Source organism: Cebidichthys violaceus, unplaced genomic scaffold (assembly GCF_023349555.1).
Source record: "Cebidichthys violaceus isolate CVI_PGR_0920_01 unplaced genomic scaffold, fCebVio1.0.p SCAF_13, whole genome shotgun sequence".
Classification (NCBI taxonomy): domain Eukaryota; kingdom Metazoa; phylum Chordata; class Actinopteri; order Perciformes; family Stichaeidae; genus Cebidichthys; species Cebidichthys violaceus.
Genome location: NW_027176296.1, coordinates 16,181,657 through 16,200,752, shown reverse-complemented (window position 1 = coordinate 16,200,752; position 19,096 = coordinate 16,181,657). Strand labels below are relative to the sequence as shown.

General features: G+C 42.4%; 3 protein-coding genes across 3 annotated transcripts in view; 2 read left to right on the top strand and 1 right to left on the bottom strand.

Moving 5' to 3' along the window:
* The first annotated feature begins 1,749 nt into the window (after window positions 1–1,749).
* On the top strand, window positions 1,750–4,769 carry LOC137870565 (interferon-induced protein with tetratricopeptide repeats 1-like). The gene is made up of 2 exons (XM_068707960.1): window positions 1,750–1,856; window positions 2,845–4,769. The coding sequence occupies exons 1-2, from the start codon at window positions 1,849–1,851 to the stop codon at window positions 4,142–4,144; spliced, it is 1,308 nt and encodes a 435-aa protein (XP_068564061.1). The 5' UTR covers window positions 1,750–1,848; the 3' UTR covers window positions 4,145–4,769.
* A 1,984-nt stretch (window positions 4,770–6,753) lies between these two features.
* On the bottom strand, window positions 6,754–11,283 carry prpf38a (pre-mRNA processing factor 38A). The gene is made up of 10 exons (XM_068707962.1): window positions 11,090–11,283; window positions 10,233–10,392; window positions 9,690–9,811; window positions 9,222–9,307; window positions 8,978–9,088; window positions 8,528–8,640; window positions 8,380–8,406; window positions 8,180–8,271; window positions 7,637–7,685; window positions 6,754–7,218 (listed from the first exon to the last, which is right to left on the bottom strand). The coding sequence occupies exons 1-10, from the start codon at window positions 11,217–11,219 to the stop codon at window positions 7,173–7,175; spliced, it is 936 nt and encodes a 311-aa protein (XP_068564063.1). The 5' UTR covers window positions 11,220–11,283; the 3' UTR covers window positions 6,754–7,172.
* A 630-nt stretch (window positions 11,284–11,913) lies between these two features.
* The window catches only part of orc1 (origin recognition complex, subunit 1), a 10,772-nt gene continuing 3,589 nt past the window's right edge, over window positions 11,914–19,096 (top strand). The window contains exons 1-11 of the mRNA XM_068707964.1: window positions 11,914–12,169; window positions 12,945–13,072; window positions 13,162–13,334; window positions 13,698–14,145; window positions 14,317–14,575; window positions 15,848–15,958; window positions 16,204–16,293; window positions 17,000–17,101; window positions 17,224–17,503; window positions 17,619–17,725; window positions 18,371–18,472. Of these exons, the coding sequence (XP_068564065.1) occupies window positions 12,075–12,169; window positions 12,945–13,072; window positions 13,162–13,334; window positions 13,698–14,145; window positions 14,317–14,575; window positions 15,848–15,958; window positions 16,204–16,293; window positions 17,000–17,101; window positions 17,224–17,503; window positions 17,619–17,725; window positions 18,371–18,472 (1,895 nt within the window). The 5' untranslated portion in view covers window positions 11,914–12,074. The remainder of the gene's footprint in view (window positions 12,170–12,944; window positions 13,073–13,161; window positions 13,335–13,697; window positions 14,146–14,316; window positions 14,576–15,847; window positions 15,959–16,203; window positions 16,294–16,999; window positions 17,102–17,223; window positions 17,504–17,618; window positions 17,726–18,370; window positions 18,473–19,096) is intronic.

Genomic DNA, 19,096 nt, shown 5'->3' with positions numbered 1-19,096 from the left:
GTTTTTTCCCTCTTAGCTCTGGATTCTAAGTTTATGTAAAAACATTACTACTACTACTACTAGCAGTATGTGAAATCTGCTTTGCTGTTTGCCTTTGAGTCGTGGAATATAACATTCTCTAATAATGTAATAGTACATTTGATGCCTGTAACCTGAATATAACAGCAGATGCAGCTGATTGTATGTATAGAAAGTATGTCAAGCTGTGTCTCCGTAGTACACAATTACCTATTAATACTATTAAATAAACAATGTGTACACTAAGACATCTTCAAGTTGTGTTTTTTCTTGCTGGTTACTACTATACAAGAAATTCATGTACTCTCCACAATCTTGCAGTCCTCTTCACAGGGCCTGATGGATGTTAGTCAAACTGCAGCTCTTGAAAGCTACTGCCAAATTGGAAGATGGCAGCAGAGTGTCGTAATGCAGGCGTCTCCAGGTAACCGCTGTCACCGCTGTTCACACCAACACTCTGCAGACGGACGCTGCTCAACATGTTCACATGTACTAGATATATAAGTGTGTTTAAAATAATGCACACCAAGTTAATACTTCCATTTGATGGGAGGGTGCAGCCAAAACAATGTGGGAGCTTGGGTTTGAATATTTCACTCAGTGTGGCATGATGGCAGACTTCAAGATGAAGAAAAAACTGTTTCTAACTTTGAATCAACTTAAAGGAAGAGTGTGTGAGATGTAGTGGCCTCTAGTGGTGAGGTTGCAGATAGCAACAATATGACTCAGCTCAGCCCCTCCCTCTCTAAGCCTATCGGAGAACTGCGGTGGCCTTCAGGTAGTGATAGGTATCTTTTGGATGTTATTACTGCAAAGAGCTACTTTCATCAATACTCAGTTCTTTTTCATGACAAATGATTGCTTTGAAAGCATATATAGAATATTAGATACAAATAAATTCAAAACAGGATTAGAAACTAATTATAACTTTGATATATCTAAATATTGTTTCTAGAGCAGCAACAGTAATGTTTACAACAGCAAAGTCACTTTATAAAGTCATTCATATTTCAGTAAAGTTTATAAATAATAATAATGAGGAACACAGACATTAGATAGTATCAGTCATTCCTCCCGTCCTCTGTCCTCCTGTCTGCTTTGTCTCAGCCAGTAGAGAAGTTTACAAGAACAAACTAAGATGAACAGTAAACTTCAGGCAGACAGCTTTCAGTTTAGCTTGCTTCTAAAAAAAAAGAAAAAGAAAAATGCTTTTGGCCGATGATTCATTATATAATGAATTTATTTATTTAAATAAAGGCTTCTTAAACTATTTGGGTGAATATTTCAGCCTGTAGTGTCGATACTTGTGATGAGAAAGAGTTGATTTATAATCATTTATTTTATTTATCTTTTGTAAGTATGAGTTCTTTTCTTGTAATTACAAAACAGTAAAGCATAACTGATAAGGGAAAATTGAGTGACCAAAGTTGATGAGTTATGCTGCAGTTTGATCAGGTGTGGCTGTAGGTTTTCAATCCCGGGAAACAAAAGTGAAGAAGAAGACAGATCACAACACATACAGATGCGTTCAAAGGTTGATGTACTTGTTGATGTTACCATTCGATGTGAAGGTGCAGCCATAATAAATGTGATAAGTTAATGAGTCTTGTTTTTGATTCATCAGACGTGGCTGTAGGCTTTGATTCCTGGAAACAAAGAAATGATACTCAAGTGCTCCGCCTCTACGATCTGCTTCGACGTGATTGTGAACATTTAAAGCTGCGTGCTCAACAACATCTTATCATTTATACCAGTGAAGCCAAAGCAGCATCAAGAGCCAAAACCAGCCATACTAACTTAGAGAAGTTACAGAGTTGAGGGAACAGCTAAATGATGAGGTGAGTAGCTGTTTCTGCATTTCATATCATTGTTGGAATGAATGATCAGTATCATTATGATTTATTTAATATTTTATTATTGTGTCCTACAGCCAAAATGTATTAACATTATGGATCCTTCAAGTCATTGATGATGTATTCAAACACTGCTGTTCAGTCACATCTTTGGTACCTCCTTGCTTCATTCCCTCCTCTCTGTCTTTAGGATACTACTTTTATCCCTCCTGTGTTTCTTCAGTCTTGCCTTTCAGTCAGAGCACAGGGATTAAAAACCCTTTTTATTAACAATTATTACTGATCAGCTGTTTTCTTGAAGTTTACTCCCACACTTCCAGGAATATAATTCTGGTGGACAAATGTTAAATGTTGTTGTTGTTGAATTATTTTCTTCTCCTTACTCCATTTTTTTCTTCCCTTCTCTCTGTGGCTCACACCGTTTCTTTACCTTTCTTCCTTCCGAACTTCCTTTCTTGCCTCCTCCTTCCTTACCTCTTTCAACCATCTTTTCTTTCTCCCTTCTGTCCTTCTGCCCCCCGCCCCCTTTTTCTCTCCTCCTAATTCACTCTGTTTCTTCCTTCCTCACAATGCGCCCTACTCTATTTTTCATTCCCCTCTCAGATCCTTCCTTACTTCCTTTTTTTTGTGCTGCCTTTCAAATCAAACCACCACACAACCAAACACAGTATGTGTTTGAATGTTGAATGCACTTATTGTAAGTCGCTTTGGATAAAAGCGTCTGCTAAATGACTGTAATGTAATGTAATGTGATGTGTAGTGATATTATGTTGTGTCCAGGTCAAGGAAGCAGCTAACAGATTATTATTATATTATTTCCTTCCAGACCATTCAATGCTCCTTACTCCAGTTCTATGTTCCTCCCTTCCTCAACATGAAATGAACAATGATTATCCAAACATAGCACGCCTCTGAGCATATTATATTAACCTAGTGATGTGTTTTAATATTTGTCATTTTTATTCCTCATCAGTGCTGCTCAGAGTCAAACATCACTGATCTCAAAACTGGAGGCCCTGCAGTGCCACTTTACCTGGGATCTGGACCCCAGCAAGACCAATTTTTTACGTCTCAGGGACCAGCTGGTGGACATCGGCACGGAGGAGGGAAACTGCTGGCTGGGTCACATTTACAACCTGAGGGGGTTCATTCAGTACAAGCTGGGCTTCACCAATGAAGCCCAGAGTTTCTTCAACAAGGCTGCAGAGGCCTTCCGCCAGATGAGAAAAGCAGATGACGGTCCCTGGTTAGTGGTGAACTACGGGAACCTGGCTTGGCTGCACCACCACCTGGGAGACCAAGCAGAGAGCGAGGCTTACCTGTCCAAGGTTGAAGCCCTGATGAAGAAATATCCATCTCCATCACAGGACGAGCTCCATGCAGAGATCTACGCTGAAAAAGCCTGGACCCTGATGAAGTTCAGCAAAGACAGAGAGCTGGTTGCAGATTACTTCCAGAAAGCCATCAGGATGCAGCCGGACATGGTGGAGTGGAACACCAGTCACGTCATGGTGTTAACGAGTGCTTTTGAGCACAGCGACACAGGGCTGGAGGCTGACGTCTTGGAGAAAATGAGAGTCGCCAAGGAACAGGATCCAGAGAACTTGTACCTCGCTGCTTGCTACCTTGAGGAAATTGCAAAGAAAGGAGAAAGAGTTGAGGATGAAGCACGTGAGTTAGCCGGAAAGGTTTTGAGAAGTCCTGTCAGCAACTACAGTGGTTGGAAAGCAATACTAAGGGTTTACAGATACTATGTATCTGTTGATGAGGCCATTGATTTGGCAGAGAAGGCTCTGACAAACCATCCAGATGAGCGTTATCTGAAGAGATGTGTCGCACTCACTCTCAAATGGAAGATCATTTATTCCAGCTACAGTCGCCCAAAGCAAACCATGATAGACAGAGCAATCAGTCTCCATGAGGAGGTGATTTCTCTTTATCCTCATTCTTCATTTTTGACAAAAGTAGACCTCGCAACTATATACGCAAAGTCCAACCAGGCTAAAGCTGAGCAGATGTACCAGGAACTGCTAGAAAGTGATCTGGAACCTGCAGACAAACAGCTGCTTTACAACCACTACGCAAAATTTTTAAACTTCCAACGACAGGATTACAACAAGTCAATGAAATACCACATGAAGGCGGCAGAGATACCCCATCAATCCTTCTTTCGTGGGAACAGCATCAAAGCTCTGGAGAAGACTAAATATAGACGCAGGAACCCAATGTGGAGAGAAATAGAGATGTTTCTGGAAAACCTGCAAGAGCCATAGTGGTTTTTATTACAACACTGGTCCTAAATCTGAAAAAAGAAATGTATTGCATTACCTAAAAAAATAATCTGAGAATACTTATTAATTGAGCTGTATCCTTTTAAAAGGCAGGTGTCTGCAAGTTTTTACACTTTAGTAGTTAATGGAAGACAAAAGCTTTAAGAAAAACAACAACCTATATATATATTTGTCTGAAGTAGTACACTCGATTTGTACGACAGGCTGAATCATTCAATAACACTGGTCTTTTAATTAACATCCACTGTGGACATGTCTAAATGTCATCACCATTATTCAACATCACATGGTTTATTACAATAGATTTTGATCAGATGTTGTTTATTATATTCCTGTTTTGTGTTTTTTCCCTCTTAGCACTGGATTCTAAGTTTATGTAAGAACATTACTACTACTACTACTAGCAGTATGTGAAATCTGCTTTGCTGTTTGCCTTTGAGTCGTGGAATATAACATTCTCTAATAATGTAATAGTACATTTGATGCCTGTAACCTGAATATAACAGCAGATGCAGCTGATTGTATGTATAGAAAGTATGTCAAGCTGTGTCTCCGTAGTACACAATTACCTATTAATACTATTAAATAAACAATGTGTACACTAAGACATCTTCAAGTTGTGTTTTTTCTTGCTGGTTACTACTATACAAGAAATGCATGTACTCTCCACAATCTTGCAGTCCTCTTCACAGGGCCTGATGGATGTTAGTCAAACTGCAGCTCTTGAAAGCTACTGCCAAATTGGAAGATGGCAGCAGAGTGTCGTAATGCAGGCGTCTCCAGGTAACCGCTGTCACCGCTGTTCACACCAACACTCTGCAGACGGACGCTGCTCAACATGTTCACATGTACTAGATATATAAGTGTGTTTAAAATAATGCACACCAAGTTAATACTTCCATTTGATGGGAGGGTGCAGCCAAAACAATGTGGGAGCTTGGGTTTGAATATTTCACTCAGTGTGGCATGATGGCAGACTTCAAGATGAAGAAAAAACTGTTTCTAACTTTGAATCAACTTAAAGGAACAGTGTGTGAGATGTAGTGGCCTCTAGTGGTGAGGTTGCAGATAGCAAGCAACAATATGACTCAGCTCAGCCCCTCCCTCTCTAAGCCTATCGGAGAACTGCGGTGGCCTTCAGGTAGTGATAGGTATCTTTAGGATGTTATTACTGCAAAGAGCTACTTTCATCAATACTCAGTTCTTTTTCATGACAAATGATTGCTTTGAAAGCATATATAGAATATTAGATACAAATAAATTCAAAACAGGATTAGAAACTAATTATAACTTTGATATATCTAAATATTGTTTCTAGAGCAGCAACAGTAATGTTTACAACAGCAAAGTCACTTTATAAAGTCATTCATATGCCCATCGTCCCCTTCTGAGACACTTTTTACGCCCCTGGCCCAATTTGGTAGTTGAGCTCAAAATGAAGGCAGAGTTTGAAGATGGATGTGGTCTGAGCTGACCGTCGCTACTGGTGTTATCCCATCGCAAGATGCTCTCTAATTGACAAAAAATGATGGAGTGCCAGAACCTAAAATATTCATACAAAGGATTCTACAATCACTGCTGAGTCCTCTATCACTTCCTACTCTCTGTCTCCACATCGCTCTCTTCTGTTTCTTGTCCCTTCCCTTTCTTCCTTCTCAGCCAGTTCCTTCACTCCTTTCTTTTGTTATCCATTATTCTCTCCTTATTTCCTCAACATTAGCATGAATCCCACTGCATTTCTCGTCAACACCCCGCCCTGCGCACACATTGCACCATTTGAGTTACCCTTTCAAAAGCAGCAACAACGCGCCGATGTGCTCTATAGCAAACACAAACCACATCACTTCATCCACATCAAAAGCAATGTCATCTCTGGTCCCCATTGTTTGTTCTTTTCTTCTTCCTCTCACTGACTCCATGTTTGTTAAGTCCTCACCAAGGAGGTGACCTTCCCAGAGGTGCACTGGTAGTGATAAGGCTCAGACTGGTTGTGTGTTGCCAATTCAAGGTATGGTTTGCATTTTGGATAGAAGTGTTTTCCCCATTGATTGCAAGAGATTTCATGCCTGTGTGCCTGTGTGTCTGTGTGTGTGTGTGTGTGTGTGTCTGTGTGTGTGTGTGTGTGTGTTTCTAACAGCCATAGTGGTTTCAACAACACTGGTTCTAAAATGTTTTGTGATGGTCGGTTGGTCCAGAAGGTAGTACCACCCGACCCAGAACGTGTAATATATGATCATTTCATTGTTGGTTGTGTCTTATTTTACACTATAGTACAGTTAATGGAAGACAATCTAAAAAGCGATCCATTTGTATGAAAGGCTGAATCCTTCATTGAACCTGTTAAGAATAATTATTTAGTCATTTATTATTGGAGATGTTTAATGGTATCATTTTCCCTAAGACAAATGTAGCATTCTTACACTACAGTGCAGCATGTAAACCGAAAAAAAAACAAAAAAACCCAAAAAAAACAGCTGTAATGTTTTTCGCATGTTATTTTACCTGAAAGTTCCTTGTAAATAAAATCCCATCAATTCAGAAGTTGTGGGTCCAAATCTTCATCAGGAATCAACTTCCAAAAACAACAAAACTAATGAATCAGGGTCTTTATTTTCTGACAAATGCTCAGTCTTAACATACAGAAACACATGTTCTACATTTACACAGATCACAAGTGATCGATGACGGCCGGAACTTTCTGAAAACAGGGAATACTATTAGATTTGTTTCTCTCTCAACGGGTTGGAACCACAAAATGAGACCGGCAGGCTGCAGACTGTGATTAGATACTGTACACACACACACACACACACACACACACACACACACACACACTGCTGAAACCTGAGGGCTTTGCATTGTAATATCTTACAGACAGGCCAGTGGTCCAACATCTAAAGTGGAAATTACTTGGGAAAATAAAAAAATGGTCATCGCATTTCGTACAAGATTTAGAGGCAAGCTCTCTGACAGTTCAGAGGTGGAATAAAAAAAAAAGGGGAACGGGAGATCACTCGTTTCCTCTTCGACTCTTCTTGTGACTCTTTTTTGAACTCCTGTGATGTGGAAGAAACAAAATGATATCAATGGAATTATCAAACAATTGTTGTTAATAATAAGACTGGAGATATACAGGAACATGAAAGACGAGGATCACGTGATGTGATAAAAAAAAAAAAAATACAGACTTTGTGGTGAAATTGTTTTGGTACGGACTAAAATGTATCAGTAGCGCCACATGTCAAGAACCAAGAAGTATTGATATAAAAACTAGTTTTATGGACAAACATTCAGTAACTTTGAGTTATTTTGTTCAATGAAAATAAGAATTTTGCAGATTTTTTATTTTTTTTTTGAAACTCAGGTCTCGAATCTGTGCCATCACCGTATAAACCGACAAACAAATGAGACCCAGCCGCGCACATGCAAATAGATTTGCGCGTTTTCAGTCCTAATAACGGTAGCATCGCTCACCTCTCTGGGGACTTTGAGTGGCTGCGGTGTCTGTGGCTTCTGTGGTGACCTGGTTCAACATAATGACAGAATGAGTGACACACAACCACCTTCAAACCATCACATACAGGAAGACGTCCACTTCTCTTCGACATTAGCACTGGAAAAAACCCGTCCTCAGACTTGATCAGTGCCTCTGTGTTACGTCGAACTTGCTCGGCTTCACACGTGTGTCACGTTATGCACGACAGTGGATCAGTGCTTTAACCATTTAGATTTTTACATTTAAAAAAATATATACGTCTTTAGGGAAGTCGGACTACTTGTATCGCTCGGGTTGACGGAAAGATATATTTGCATATCATCTGCATAGAAATATCAATTCTACTTATTATGTGACATGGGGGGGAAGAAAATGGAGGAAGAGACGGGGCCCAGAATCGATCTCTGCACTACACCGCGGGCCAACCACCATATTTAATCTCACTTTTGACCATTCTGGGTCGAGCTCAAAATATTCCTATTTTCTTCACAGAGACTTCTGGGGAGGTTTGTTGTGTTCACCTGGAGATTTGGAGCGGTGGCGCCTGTCTCTGGACCGGCTGCGGTGTCGCCGGGGGCTCTTGCTGCGATGGCGGTCTCTCCGGGGCGATGGGCTACGCGAGTAACACGGAACAAAAAAAACAAAAAAACAGGAATGAACGTGAGCTACATGTGTTGAATTTAAAAAGGTGCCAAAGGATTTCAGGTAAAGGCCACCATACCTCCGCCTCTTTGGAGATCTGCTCCTCCTGGAAACACAAAGAAACCCCAAAAGGTCTTGATTTAGAGCTGGACCCACGATTTGTAACCACTTTACGAAGGGAACGTGTGCAGCTGTTTAACAGGTTTTGGATGATTAAAAACACAAACCGTCTGGGTGAGCGACTGCGTCTGTAACGAGGCGACGGAGAGCGCCGAGGGCGGTCGTTGTCGCGGTAACCGTCCCGCCGTCTGTGGGGCTCGGGGGTCTGGAGTCTCTCCGGCTGCAAACGATACGAGTTAAAATAGGTTCGCGTGGCAACAAACAGCACAAAGTCCTCGTGTTTCAGAGAGCATCAAAGGCCGACACATCTTTCACCCGAAGAGGTTTCTGGACTGGAACTTAATATTGTTAATAAAACTTAATATTGTTAATAAAGGGAGTACATGTGATCGTTTCAGGCGTCCTACTAGAACAAATAGACGTGTTTTTAACCCACATTGAGATTAAAATATGTTCACTTGTATATGACCATATCTTACATCGCTAATCATTAATATTCACGTCACAGCAAACCAGTCTTCACGCGGCGTTCCACGAGGTTAAACAAACATCATTACCTTCTCTTCTTCCTCATCTTCTTCTTCACTGCTCTCCACCTCGTCCAGATCTTCCTCCAGGGCGCTGATACGTGGATCCAACATCTCAGCCTCCTCGAGGACGTGTCTTTTCTGTAACACACACACACACACACATCAGTGGTGTGGGCACTTGAATCAAGCTGTGTGTGTGTGTGTGTGTGTGTGTGTGTGTGTGTGTGTGTGTGTGTGTGTGTGTGTGTGTACTAACGAGGCGTAAACGCACCTGAAGTCGGGGCAGAATGATGTCACACATCCTCTCTGCATGAAGAAGCTCGTCAATGAACTCGTCCACGTGCATCAACTCGAACTCTGAAACAGAAAGAGAAAACTGTTTATCGAACATCCACAACATAGTCAGGGTTCGGTCTCATGCTCTAAACGCTACCTAGAATTGCATTTTAGTGAACCTAGAAGAATGAAACTCTCACCTGTACTGGAGAGAATGTTTCATCTTCATTAAATCTTGAGCCAACTTTTCAGTTCTGGGGGAAATCAAGGGTTTTACTCCAGAAGTCTGGTGGGATGTATTTGTTTGGCTCTTGTGTAGTTAGATAAAGGAACAGCTCCACAGTGTTGTTGTTGTTGTATTTCATACCCGCAGTACAAAGAGCACTGACTGTTACTGCACAAACCACTGTTTTGATTCCAGGGTGCGCATTGTGGCACGGTCCAAAATGAATCAAAAACTCACCCCCGTTTCGGTTCTGACTCTTGACTTTTCTGTAGTCGTTGTACAGCGGCTCCAGGTATTTGTAGCAATCCACTGCAGTGCCAGTTAACCTCATGTACATCGCTCCAAGCAAACGAACATATCTACAAAACAAAAGACAAGAGAGCCGAGTAAGATGACTGTAAAAGAGCCACTTCAAGCAAAGTATAATCAAGCAGATATTATTCATGCTTGGCATGTACATGTATTGTTTGGATATTGTACGTGGAAAACACCACTTTTTTTCCAGCTATATGACAGACAGACGTGGCATTGGCTGTCTGTCATATAGCCTTCTGTATCTAGAATTTCTTATTCTTTCTTTCTCAAAATGTGTCTCTAGAATTGCAAAGCCCTCTAACAACAGTAGTGTCCTAGTCGTACATGCTTTACACTTTCTCACCTTTTAGCTTTATATTGACTAAATCCTTTTTTTTTTTTTAACTGAAAGGCAAGTCAGCGTTCGACAGGGAAGGGACTACAGAGCCAGTATTAACTTGATTCTCTGAATAGATTGAAACTCACTTGAAATCCTCATTTTTGATGAACTCTACAATGATGTCTTTCTCCGGTTGAATCTGCAGCATCTTCAGCGTGAGGCAGAGGAAAGGAGTGGGCTTTATGTTTCCTCCAAAAACTCCACCGACGTACTTCAACTCCATAGCTTTGTCAACAACCAGCTCAGCTGTGAATCACACAACATGCACACACTTTGTTAACGCTCATTGTGAAGCAACAGGACAAAACGTAACCGTGGATACAAAAACACGTGGGATTACTTTTGTGTTAACATAGATTTGTATGCTGTTACATTAAGATTTCCCTTCCACGGAGCAGGAAAAGAAAGTACAAAACAGTATGTGGAAGGGGTGTCAAAGTACTTTAGTTTGGTTCATTATCTGGTAAAAAAAACTGTACGTAGCAAAAAATAATAATTAAAAAGCCAATTTTTCGCAAGTAAAAATAAAGATATATTGGTTACAGCTTTTAAAATGTGATGATTTGCCGCTTGTATTTGTTTAAATAATAAAAGGGAATAAAATCAGCAGCTTAATCATTAATTAAGGAATCGTTAGTAGCAGCCCTAGTTTGTCTCACAATGTTCAAATTGTTTTTTAGCTTCTGGTCCGACAACAGAAACAGTCGCAAGAGTAAACTTCGGGTTGTGGTCATTAACATACTTAGCTTTAGCCTACTTATATTTGTTGCTATTTTAATAGAAAGTGACACATATGGTTCCGTAAACGTTAGAGAGAAAACCCACTACACTTCTCGTATATATTAAATTGCTTCCATTAGAGAACAGAGGGGTACAATCCGCCAGGTTCACGTCATTAGCCGAGAGGAAGCTAACGTTAGCTCGTGGCTAACATGCTACTCACCGGTCAGACCGAAGCACTCCTCCTTCCAGTATTTAGACTCGTAGATTCGAGTCCGGATGATTTTCTCCACCAGATACTGCGGGTTGGTCCCGTGTATGCTATTCGCATCTTTAACAGTTCTGTTTGCCATCGGAATGAAGAATGAATTACTCGGCTAGCATGGGCAGAACAGCTAAAGCCTGCGATCCAACACCGGAAACAGTCTAACAGACACTTCCGGTATTTTTTTTTCAGAACGAGAGCGTCATTCTCAGAATTGGCCTGCAGGTGTCGCTGTTTCTCTGCGTAAAGAACGCTGAGTGGCGGCGCACTGGTTTCTATTTATTAAAACCGAACCAATAACAATAAAAACGGAAATGTAGGAAGAGAGAAAGTAAATACAGTGACACTATTAGAAATGTACATGTTGTAACACAAAATATGTGATTATAGAAAAATAACTTTGATAAAGTATTTTTAAATAGGCCCGATGGGAACATTTCATTTTTACCAAATAGGAAAAAGAGCTCAACAATTTAAAGCTAGAACATATGCTATTTCTACGAGTAGAACGAACTGCTACCACTATTTATAATTAAAACGATAGCATTATAACAATTCTGAGACTTTTTTAAATTTCATATATATTTGTAGTTATTTATTTCTTCTTTTATCTTTCCACCTGTACGTATTATTTATTATATCTTTTACAGAATATAAACTCATGATGTCACTCAAGTCCACTAGAGGGCAGCATAGACCATTAACGGTTCCCTGTAGCCCGCCATAAAATCTAGAGAAGAAGAAGAACGGAAACTACGCAATTTTCGCGCGAAACCTCTGAATGGTGCTGTGTGTCGTCTGAAGACTTGACCCTGTATACGTGTCCTTTTTTTTCGATGCGGGGTTCAAATTAAAGCAAATACACGGACGAAGACAAGTCCTCGCGTTGTCCTGATTTGTGTTGTCGTATCTGAGCTCGTGCAGCAGACCGCGAGGACACAGGATGAAGTATTTCACCAGACTGAGAGTCCGGCGAGTCTACGAGTGGCGTGGAAAGCCTTTAAGTTTCAACAGGAAGCTAAAGACCTATGAATATGGGTGAGTACTACGTTTCTGTCTTCTGGGATTGTAACTGTTACTCCTTTTTATATACAGTTGGCTAGCTAAGCCCTGTTTTCAGCGGTGTGACGATGCATTTTCCAGCTTATCCAAGAGGCTTTTGAAATAGTTTGTTAGCTTAAGCAGTAACATTTTCTCAACGCTTAAAGGAACACGTCATCCTTCAGTTAATCACGTCATCGACTCACCAAGAGACGCGTGGTTGTCACTGAACAGAAAGGGGACGACGACCTGTAATCTGTAAAGTAACTAAAGCTGTCAGGTGTAACGGAGTAGAAATATACAGTTGCATACAAAATGTTGGACTTTCCATTCAGTACCTTGTACTTCACTGTAACTCTTTGATTAGTTTTACAGTGTTGTTCTATGTATAACCTTTTTGTCTTTTTTACATTATTTTGTGTTTTTTGTCTAGAAGTACTCAGACCTTCTACTTCAGTCAAAGTAGTAGTACTAAAAGTCCTGCATTCACAATAAAGTTTCAATAAAAGCACCAAAGTATTATCGTCAAACTGTACTTTATGTACCAAAAGTACTCATAATGCAGAATGGCCCATTTTAGTATAATATACGTATTATATTATTGGGTCATATTTATTGATGCTCAATGTGTTCATCGATTTAATGTTGGTGGAGCTGGTAACGGTGGAGCTCATTTGAACTACTTTCTATATGGCCGGGCAGCTTCACCTGTAATAATGCATCATGTGTTGTGATTAGTTTTGCTTTAATAATCTGAATCTGTGAATCTCAGCTCTTTGGCCATCAGAGTGGAAGGTCTCCCGAGGAGCACCGTCATTAAGACCGGCCAACACATCCTCATAGAGGGAGACGATGAAGACAGCCCGTACGTGGCCAAGGTCACCCGGCTGTTTGGTGACGGTGAGTCGCGGTCGCTCGACGCCGCACTTGACTTTGTTCCTCTTGAGGACACGTCGCCGAATGTCTCCTGTTTTCTCGTCGTCTTTCAGAGAGCGGGAAGCAGAAGAAGGCGGTGGTCCAGTGGTTTGTTCGTGTGTCTGAAGTGCCCGTGAGCAAACTGAAGCTGCTGGGCAGAGAGCCTCACCCGCAGGAGATCTTCTACTACCAGGGTCGCAGCTGTGACGACGAGGTCGACGCCGGGTCCATCCTCAAGCCTGTGCAGGTGACATTCAGGGAATTCTGAATAACATGCAAATACTCCTGGAACCGTTATTAAGGCATGTTTTTGAACTTATTGCGAACTTATCCTTAAAAAAATCTGCTTATTGCTAGTCTTCCTAGGTTCCAAGAAACAACAATCTTTTACATTTAGGAAGGAATGTAAAATGCTTCCCAAATGAAAGCGTCTTGTTCGCTCGTTTGTCATACGTTTCCTCATTTTATTCACCAGTGCTGATGCAGATATCTGATAGCATAAACTGTCTGCATTGGACACACAGCTACTAGAGGTGAGAGGTGAGAGGTGAAATGTTTCGTGGGATTACGGTGAACTATCCCTTTTAAGTCTTTGTCCTTTCACTCAAAGGTGAAGCACCTGGCTGGAGAAGCTCCGTTCCCGGACTCTGGCGATAGGGACACCCTGTACGCGAAGCTGTCCTGGGACTCCAAGACCTTCAAAGTGCTGGACTCTGCTCTGGTGGAGTCTGAACCCGCTCCAGCTTCCTCCACTCCTCCGTGTCCCAAAGCCTCCCTCCCCCCCTCGCCCCCCTGCTCCCCGCCTGCAGCGGCTCCAGCGTCTCGAGGCCCCGCCCGACGGGGCCTGCCGACTCCGGACCTCACCGTCATGCGCCGGGCCGCACAGGGGGAAGTGAGATGCAGCCGGGCCACCGTGAGCGCGGGTGAGGCCGGCGCCGGCGCCGAAGTGGAGTCGCTGCACTCCGCCACCAAAATGTCGACCTCAAAATGTCTGAGCGCCAAGAGGAGGAACGCCTCGGTCAGGACGCCCGGCGTCCGCAAGAAACTGGAACTCAGCAGTGAGTGTTTTAAAAGCAGTCCGGTCTTTTCTGGTTGTAGTAGAGTCAAGTTAATTCCAGATATTGTACATCAGTACTGGCAGATATAACTGGCAACTGCATGCTTGACCATTTTAATGCAATTTTTAAAAAAAAGTCTTCCGGCCGTGTTTTCCCTCCTCGACCCGTCAGATCCTGAGAAGACGTCGACGATCAACCAGGACGTCCTGAGCCGGCTGCTGGACGAGGAGCTGGACGAGGAGGTGATGTGGTCTGTCGGAAGACTGCCGGCCTCTCCCCCTCGGGACCTGCCCCTCACCCACAGCCTCAGCCCCCTCAAGAAGCCCCGCACAGCCCCCGGCACTCTGGGCACTTTCCCCCTGAAGCCCTCCGCCATCGTCCTCCCCGAGGTGTCTCTCTCCGAGAGGAACAGTCCCCCGTCGTCCGCCAGGTGAGAGGCAACTGTCCCGCGCGGCCACAGCGTCCGCACCCTTTCACCGTCGGCAGGAAGACGCGCAGCCATGCTCCCATCAGGGAATATCGCGGTTATGTGGGGGGGATTTTTGGCTACAGCTGGGAGATTTCGCAAAAAAAAAAAAAAAAAATCTCTTATGTTTTCCCCTTCAAGACTTCATGATTTAAACGTGATGTTTTTAGCCTCCAGTGAGGACGACGGCTGTCTTTTTAAGTGAAGCGCGGCTGAAGACTTTACATCCAAACAGTTCAGCGAGAATAAACGAAAGGCCTGCACCGCCTGTCATTGTTCTACGTTCTCCAAAAATACATCTACTGTAAACACATCGGGTCTGTGGCGAATAGTTAAGAACTTCGGAACGTCTTTCCTAACGTTGACGTTCACATTATTAGTATTTAATAACTTATAGAAACATTGTGTGTGTGATAGTCCAACTTCCAGCCCAAACGTCTAAAATGATTATTTATTAAACGTCTATATTTATTAGAGAAAAGATAGATGTAGCAACATGTTGTGAATTTTCAGTTTTGCTCAAATCTAACAAAATATTCCGCTTCAGTCCATATTTGTTGCATTTCAGCCTTTCAGCAACATTATAGTTGTGCTCGCTTCGTGAGAACTTCACACTCTACACGTCATTCTCTGTCCTTGGCCCCACGCATTGGATATAGGAACCCCCCCCCCGCCCCCCCCAAAAAAAAGTCCCCTTTAAGAAAGGGGAAACGACCTCAAGAAGAGCAGGGGAGATCCCTCTCAAGGGCGACAGATGTTGTGTACAGAATGAACAACACAGCGACATGTTGAGAGGAGTAACGGCTGCCGTAGCAGAAACAATAATAGAATAAATACATTTTGAAATGAATAAATAATAAATCAATAAACAAATGCTTCAATAAAAACATAAATTAATAGTTAAATACGTGGATAGACTGAGGTTGGACATCCTACCACACTGACATAAATACATAAACAAATTCAAATAAATAAATAAGACTTATGTCAGTCATTTTTTTGGGCCTGCCATGTTGCACCGCCTTGTTTCTACAGTAGTCTAGAGCAGACAAACCAAACTCTTTCGGGGGGTTGTTGTTTTGTTTTTTTCCGTTACCTCATCGTCACTTTGGGGTTTTCCATCATGCTTGACAAAGGAGGGGTGAGCAGAGGAGTATTCAGTTCCAGTTTTAAGCTGGTTTCAACCAGAGATAAGCTGTTAATAACTCACTGGTGCCTCTTCTGTTGGATGAAAAGTCCTCGGCAGGGTGACGGTGCGATGGAGGCGGGGTTACCGACTGGCTCGGTTAAGACGCCCAGAAGAAGAAACGCCACGCCGAGGAGACGGTATGCCGCCAGGGAACGCAAGTGAGTCAGACGCCGCAGGCCCTGGTGGTTGTAGTAACTGTAACGATATCGCGGTCATGAGTCCCGGAGAACAACAGAGGTCAGAGAAGAAGAGCCTCGCACCTGCAGCTCACACATGCATGCATTTATTTTAATCTTTATATTCTTTGAGGTTTGAGTCTGCACAGCCGGTGTGAAGTTGTTTCAGTGAACATTCACACATCACTTGATCATTAATGGGTTCGTTTCTCTCGAATTCAATGCAGTGAAAAATCCAATGCGTCCTCAAACAGAGCTACCACTCCTTCTCGAAAACCAGAACCAGAACCCCTGAAGGAGCCAGCCCTGGGAGTCCTGTGAGTGTGCCTCTCAGAGTCATGACTCAAACCCCAACACATGATAATCATATTTCCCACGTTCTGAGGATATCATTATTTATGTTCCGTTCGTTCTTCCATTACTTCTACACGTCCATAAATCCACTCCTTTTTAATAACTGCAGAACTTGCCTGAGAATCTTCACGTTTTTTTTTTAACGTTTTCTTCAGTAACAAAGTAACCCGGTGATGGTTTTCTGTTCACGCAAACCGGAGCCGCTAATAGCTATTTCAACATACTTTTGACGATTATTATTATTTGGAGAAATGGAAACGAATGTACAGAAGGCTGAGGGGGGGAAAAAAAACGAACCCGGTAGTGTGCAGTATATAGAATATGAGCAGTGTAGATGTTCCTTATTGTAACGATATGTGTCTTGTGTCTCTGCCGTATGATTCAGACACAGATGTTTGTCCGGTGTGGAAAACTAGCAGACGCAATGACAGTATTCAGTTTTTATTTTAAATCCATTTTGTCCGAGGGGAGACCCACATGATCAGAAGAGTCCCGTTACCTCCGAGCGTTGTGATACTAACGAGCCGCGACGTTCTCTGAATGTCTTGATCGCGAACGCAACGCCTGAAACCCTCTCGGCTCGTTTTCCATCAGTTAGAATGTGACGTCTCGCTTTTCCGCCCGACTGCCATCAAAACGTGACGGATCTTCTGCTGTTCTTGTGGACAGGGCTGAAGCGGATGATGAAAACTCTCCGATGCTGCCGGTCACACCGAGGAGCTCGAAGAGGAAGTCGGCCCAGCTGGTGTTGTCTCGCATCAGAAAACAGCTGTGAGTGCAGAGGGGGGGGGGGGGGCAGGCCAGGCCAGGCCAGGCCAGGCCACCGACCGATCCAGTCATTCATTCTTGTGGGAGGCTTCAGAGTACTGACGCTTGACTTTCTGTGTGATCAGGAACCTTCTGGACAACCTGCAGGACCTGAACTCGGACGGAGAGGACGAGGAGGAGTTTGTTCTGTCCAAGAAGGGGCTACAGAGCAGCAGTGAGGAGGAGGAGGAGGATGATGGGGAGGAGGAGGAGGAGGAGGAGGAGGAGGAGGAGGCAGGGCTCGACAGTGACGAGGAGGTAGCATTTAAAAAGGCCAGATGTTCTGCGGCGGCGTCTCGTACTCCTCGGTCAAAGCGGAGAACTCGCTCCTCGACCAGAACGCCGCGAAAAACTCCGAACAAGAAGGTAAAAGTCCTGAAAACGTTCCAAACTGACGGAATCAGGTCATGGTTTCTTTTCTCGCCTCGTCTCGTCTCCCTTTTTTTTTTTTTTTTTTTAACCGTTTCATGTTTTGCGACAGATCGCACCCGGCACGCCACGGACTCCCCACCGCGCCGTCCCCAGCATCCCCAGCAGGTCGCTGCCGGCCCGACAGCCTGCTAATGTTCTGGAGGAGGCCAGAACGAGGTGAGACCTCTGACCCACATCGATTAAACACTCGTGTTCAAGATTTGTTTGAATCAGAATTCATCACATAATAATCATGTGGTAACGATGCTACCGCACAAAAATAAAAATCCTGATCTCTGATCGGCCGCTTGGAGTCTGTTTACACCCGCAAAACTTCTAAACCGTTTTGATTTGTTTTGTACAAATGTAAAGCTTTATTTATTCAAAGTGTAGTTCAGCGCTGCAACTGACTATTATTTTTCATCATTGATCACTCAGTCAATTATTGTTATGATTAATTGTTTAGTAAAAATGTCCAGAAAGCAGTGAAACAAGAGTGCGTCGCAAAGTCCCAGACTCTCAAGTGACGCCTTCAAAATCAGAAACTGAATGTCGTTATTTATTCAGAGGTTTAAATTGCCTTTTTTTATTTTTTTTTATCTTTTTTTTTTTTTTCAGGAAACACACACTCTGATAGTCCTTATGACATTAATTACATTTTAAAGTATTATTTTTATTTTAACAGAAACATCACAAAGGACCAGAATCTACATGTTAAGTTCTCTAGATTGCATAAATACCAGTGTGTGAAGCAGATGATCAACAGAGTGAGCTGAACGTGAATCGCTTAATAATGTAATTAATGTTGTTGTGTCTCTTCAGGCTGCATGTGTCCTCGGTGCCAGAGTCGCTGCCCTGCAGAGAGCAGGAGTTTCAGGACATCTACAGCTTCGTGGAGAGCAAGATCGTAGACGGCACGGGGGGGTAAGATCCTGATCCTGATCCTGATCCTGATCCTGGTTTTTCTTTTGGTATTAGTAGAATCGTATTGGCGCCGACATGGAAAACCTACGAACAATACAGAGTCGAACCCCCGGGAGACGGTTGGTTGCCTTCTCTAATTGTTTTCTTTCATTCGCTTTACTCAAGAGGTAAAACCTTGAGTACTTCTTAAGAAAACAAAAGTTAGCCATGTGTCACAGGCTTGTACATTGTGTGTGTATATATATATATATATATATATATGTAAATGTGTATATATATATATGTATATATATATATATATGTGTGTATATATGTGTGTGTGTGTGTGTGTGTGTGTGTGTGTGTATATATATATACACACACACACACACACACACACACACACACACACACACACACACATATATGTGTGTGTGTGTGTGTGTGTGTGTGTGTGTGTGTGTGTGTGTGTGTGTGTGTGTGTATATATGTGTGTGTGTGTATATATGTGTGTGTGTGTGTATATATATGTGTATATGTATGTATGTATATATGTGTATGTATATATATATATATATATGTATATATATATATGTGTGTATGTATATATATATATGTGTATGTATATATATATATATATATATA